Genomic DNA, 5525 nt, shown 5'->3' with positions numbered 1-5525 from the left:
GGAGGCGGGAAAAGCGGCCACGAGGGGCGTAGCCGGAGGAGGCGGGGCCCGAGTGCCAGGAACCAATGACAAGGAAAAAAGGCGAAGGAAGGGGGAGGAGCGACTTCCGACAAACGGATGTCACTCCTCTCCCTTCTGCCGCCTGCGCAGGCCACGGGCTGATTTCCGCCTCCGGGTGGCGCTTCCCGGTGTCGTGTTCTGGAAGCTTAGTGGTCACCATGGAGCTGCTGGGAGAGTATGTCGGGCAGGAAGGGAAGCCGCAGAAGCTGCGGGTGTCCTGTGAGGCGCCGGGTGACGGCGACCCTTTCCAGGGCCTATTGTCTGGCGTGGCCCAGATGAAGGAGCTGGTAACGGAATTATTCGGCCCCCTGGTACAGGCGGAAGTGCAGCACCGGGTGGCGGCGGCTCCAGACGAGGCCCTGGACGGTGAGCTCTGAGACGGTGCTGCAGCGACAGGAGGACGGGGCGGGAGCCAGGGGAAATTGGCTTGGGGAGCCCGTGTAGAGTGGCAGACTTGGACAAAGTGAGCCTCGAGGAAAGAAGAATTGCATCTAAAAATTTTTGGCGGGCCAGGCGAAGTGGGGCTCACTCCTGTAATCCCAACACTTTGGGAGGGCGAGGCAGGAGGATCACTTGAGGTCAGGAGTTCCAGAACAGCCAGGGCAACATATCGAGACCCCGTTTCCATTGTTATTTCAAAGATAATTTAAAAAATAAAAATTGTTGGCATTTATCACTATATTTGGGCTGCTTCTACTCAAACATTTCCACGACTCATCGCTATTTCATTTATTTCACTAAAAAACTTGCCGAATGCCTACTACTATTTGCCAAACCCTGAGCTGAGCCCTGGAGGAAGAATGAGGTCAATGCGACTCAGTTCCTGCCCTTGTGAAACACAAGGGGATTATACAGGCAGACACTCTTATTAAAAGTGAAAGTGGCCAGGCTGGTAGCTCACGCCTGTAATCCCAGCACTTTGGGAGGCTGAGGCGAGCGGATCACGAGGTCAGGAGTTCGAGACCAGCCTGGCCAATATGGTGAAACCCTGTCTCTACTAAAAATACAAAAATTAGCTGGGAGTGGTGGCGGGCACCTGTAATCCCAGCTACTGGGGAGGCTGAGGCAGAAGAATCGCTTGACCCCGGGAGGCGGAAGTTGCAGTGAGCCGAGATCGTGCCACTGCACTCCAGCCTGGACTACAGAGCGAGACTCCGTCTCAAAAAAAAAAAAAAAAGAACGTGGTTCTATGGCCCTCTGTAAGTGTTGCAAACCCAGAGACCCTCGGAAGGCTTCAAAGAGGATAAGACTTTTGAGCTGGAGTATTGAATAAAAAGGAGTTTTATCAGGTGTGAAACTACAGACATATTTGGAAGAGTACAATCTATCGCAGAGTAGGAACAGGTTCCAAGGAGTGGGACAGACTTAATTTTAACATGTATTAACTCCTAGAGACTCCCTTGCCTTTCCAGTTTTGTAGGTGCAGTTTGAAAGTAGAAACGTGAAGTTTAACTGCATTATTTTTTAAAAATTGCCTCGAATGCAGAAATAGGCAGGTACTTTTTTTTTTTTTGAAATGGAGTCTAGCTCTGTTGCCCAGGCTGGAGTGCAGTGGCACAATCTCGGCTCACTGCAACCTCTGCTTCCCGGGTTCAAGTGATTCTCCTGTCTCAGCCTCCCAAGTAGCTGAGATTACAGGCGCCCGCCACCACTCCCAGCTAGTTTTTGTATTTTCAGTAGAGACAGGGTTTCACTGTGTTGGCCGGGCTGGTCTCGAACTCCTAACCTCGTGATCCACCTGCCTTGGCCTCCCAAAGTGCTGGAATTACAAGCCTGAGCTGCTGCACCTGGCCAGGCAGGTACATTTTAACTGTCCTGAGCTGAAAAATCCAAGAATAGATATTAGAGTTAGGATTTACAATTCTCTAAGAAGAGCTTAAACTGTACTTTCCTTCCATCTTGGGAATTACATCTTGATAATATGGATGTTGGCTATGATCAAAAAGAACAATAACAAGTGTTGGCTGGAATGTGGAGAAATTGGAGATCTTGTACATTGTTGGTGGAAATGTAAAACAGTGTAACCACTGGGAAAAAGAGTTTGGTAGCTCCTCAAAAAGTTGATATGAAGTTACCACATGACCCAGCAGTTCCACTGGTAGTCCTCGCAAGAGAACTGGAAAGTATGTTCACACAAAAACTTACACATGAATGTTCATAGCAGCAGCATTTATAGTGACTAAAATGTGGAAACAACAATTGACCGGGCTTGGTGTTGCACCTTTAGGAGGTGGGAGGATCACGTGAACCCAAGAGTTTGAAGCTGCAGTGGGCTGATTGTTCCACTGCACTCCAGCCTGGAGGACAGAGTGAGGCCCCATCGCTTCATCTCTAAAAATAATGATAATTTTAAAAAATAGAAATAATGCAAATATCCATCAACTGATGAGTGCATTAACAAAATGTGGTGTATCCATACAATGGAATATTATTAGCAATAAAAGGTAATGAAGTATTAATACGTGCTACAACATGAATGAACCTTGAAAACATTATGCTACAGTGAGAGCCAGACACAGAAGGGTACATGTTATATGATTTTGTTTATATGAATGTACAGAATAGGCAAATCCATAGAGAGAGATTAGTGAGCTGGGTGCAGTGGTGGGCACCTGTAGTCCCAGCTACTCTAGAGGCTGACACAGGAGGATCACTTGAACCTGGGAGTTTGAGTCTAGCCTGGGCAACATAGCAAGACCCTCTCACTAATAAAAATTAAGGGGGAACAAAAGTAGATTAGTGGTTGCCGAAGGCTGAGGGAAAGTGACTGCTAATGGGCATAATTCATTTCTCTTTGGAGTGATGAAAGTGTTCTAGGATTAGAGAGTGGTGATGGTTGCACAATCTAGTGAATATACTAAAAACCACTAAGCGGTACACTTTTAAAAGTGGATTTTGGCCGGCTACAGTGGTTCATGCCTGTAATCCCAGCAGTTTGGGAGGCCAAGGCATGCAGATCACGAGGTCGGGAGATCGAGACCATCTTGGCCAACATGGTGAAACGCTGTCTCTACTAAAATACAAAAAATTAGCCGGGCATGGTAGCGCGTGCCTGTAATCCCAGCTACTTGGGAGGCTGAGACGGGAATCACTTGAACCCTGGAGGCAGAGGTTGCAGTAAGCTGAGATCGCGCCACTACACTCCAGCCTGGTAACAGAGAAAGACTCCATCTCAAAAAAAAAAAGAGACTGGATTTTATGATGAATGAGTTAATATTTCCAAAGAGGAAAGTGATAGAAAATAAAGATTTTAAACACTGAAATTCTCAAAATCATTTTAATCTAAAATGTGCATGGTTTTATTAATCTCTAAAGTGAAATGGTCTCGTTATCAACCACTTTAGCTATATATATTTCTTTCAACCATAGAACGTATTGTCATACAACAAATATTTATTTTAAAAGGTGATGATGAAGATGATGCCGAAGATGAAAATAACATTGATAACAGAACTAACTTCGATGGACCATCTGCAAAACGGCCAAAACCACCATCTTAACAATAGCCTTTATGACATTTAAAAGATGGCTGTTGTATCCCAATTGTCACACTAGGACATTTAAGGAAGACTTATGCTCTAATTTGGAAAAGCATTTGTGTTGTTTTCCTGGGACAATTTTGCCAAAGAGAAAACTGGTTTTTCTGTTTCTAGCAAAGACAGTAAAGGCTTAGAAATAAAATCTGTTTTCTTGAGAAATAAATTTCAGACCGTGGGAGGAAAATAGAACACTTCATAATATATAAAATCCTCTTAAGTTGGCAACTGAATTTTTATCATTGTTTTCTATTTTTAAAATAACCATTGGTTTGTGTGATGTCTACATCTTTTAACTTCTGCTTCTGTTATAAACAGTACGTCATGGTTCATAGGCAGTAACATTTCAGAGAACTGACATGAACAAGTGGTGAAAAGTGGGCATTAAATGTAAAAATAACAGTTCTTCATAAATAGAAGGAAAATGAGGAAATAGAAATACTGAAGAGAGAGTCCTTGAAAGAGACCCAAGGAAACCCTGAATTCATACCCATGTCAAAGATACAGATATCCTGAGATGATGCCGCTTGATGAATGTGCATTAATCTGATTTATCATGTACCTTAAGAGAGCCAGATGGGGTAGGGTATGCTTTTGTGCTGTGATATAGTATGTATACAGGTACAAATGGAAGGCCTTAAGTAAATAATCTGCGTTGATTACAATTTGGATATTTCCTCTCCTCCTGTAGCCATGCTTTGATTTAGCTTTAAAAAGATTATTGAATCCTTTAAAAATATATATTCCTAAAGTATGTATGTGTGTGTTTCTTTTCTGCTTGTCAGTGGGACTAAGGCATGTTTATTCACTATGCATCCTTCCTGATGTAGATAGCTTCAATGCAAAGAAATCAAGTAGCATGTACCTAGTAAAATACAAATAGTCATGGGATTTTAGAGTTGAAAGTAACTTTACAAACTATGTGATTTATTTCACAGATAAATCTCAGGATAAGTATTTGCCCTCAGATTACAGAGTACTGGGTTACATAAATAGCCTTTAGGTTTTTTTTAAGCTGATAAAAGGTGAGAGAAATCATTAATCAACTTTTTTTTTCTTTTTTTTTTTTTGAGACAGAGTTTCACTCTTGTTGCCCAGGCTGGAGTGTATTGGTGCGATCTTGCTCACTGCAACCTCTGCCTCCCGGGTTCAAGCAATTCTTCTGCCTCAGCCTCCCAAGTAGCTGAAATTACAGGCATGTGCATTTTAGACAGGGTTTCACTCTGTCACTAAGGCTGCAGTGCAGTGGCACGATCTTGGCTCACTGTCACTGCAACCTCCGCATCCCAGGCTCAGGTGATCCTCCCACCTCAACCTCTCAAATAGCTGGGACCACAGGCATGCACCAGCACATCCAGCTAATTTTTTTGTATTCTTTGTAGAGATGGTTTCACCACATTGCCCAGGCTGGTCTAGAGCTCCTGGACTCAAGGGATCTGCCCACCTCAGCTTCCCAAAGTGCTGGGATTACAGGCAAGAGCCCACCATGCCTGGCCTAATCAACTTTTTTTTTTTTTTTTTTTTTTTAAAGACTAAGTCTGGCTCTGTCGCCCAGGCTGGAGTGCAGTGGCCGGATCTCAGCTCACTGCAAGCTCCGCCTCCCAGGTTTACGCCATTCTCCTGCCTCAGCCTCCCGAGTAGCTGGGACTACAGGCGCCCGCCACCTCGCCCGGCTAGTTTTTTGTATTTTTTAGTAGAGACGGGGTTTCACGGGGTTAACCGGGATGGTCTCGATCTCCTGACCTCGTGATCCGCCCGTCTCGGCCTCCCAAAGTGCTGGGATTACAGGCTTGAGCCACCGCGCCCGGCCTAATCAACTTTTATGAATCACTTTTATTATGAAATAATTTAATTTTCATATCATTGAAAATCTATATACCTTTTCATATCATTGAAACACTGTTTTACTTTGGAACAGCAGCCTTCCAC

The 5525-nt window shown here is 44.2% G+C and overlaps 1 protein-coding gene across 1 annotated transcript; it reads left to right on the top strand.

The window, feature by feature from the left end:
• Positions 1-160: 160 nt before the first annotated feature.
• On the top strand, positions 161-4350 carry GON7 (GON7 subunit of KEOPS complex). The gene is made up of 2 exons (XM_005562065.4): positions 161-426; positions 3466-4350. The coding sequence occupies exons 1-2, from the start codon at positions 219-221 to the stop codon at positions 3558-3560; spliced, it is 303 nt and encodes a 100-aa protein (XP_005562122.2). The 5' UTR covers positions 161-218; the 3' UTR covers positions 3561-4350.
• The last annotated feature ends 1175 nt before the right edge of the window (positions 4351-5525 follow it).

The sequence above is a fragment of the Macaca fascicularis genome, chromosome 7 (genome assembly GCF_037993035.2).
Source record: "Macaca fascicularis isolate 582-1 chromosome 7, T2T-MFA8v1.1".
In the NCBI taxonomy this organism is placed as follows: domain Eukaryota; kingdom Metazoa; phylum Chordata; class Mammalia; order Primates; family Cercopithecidae; genus Macaca; species Macaca fascicularis.
The sequence above is the reverse complement of the archived record's forward strand: the minus strand, read 5'-3'. Positions and strand labels throughout refer to the sequence as shown.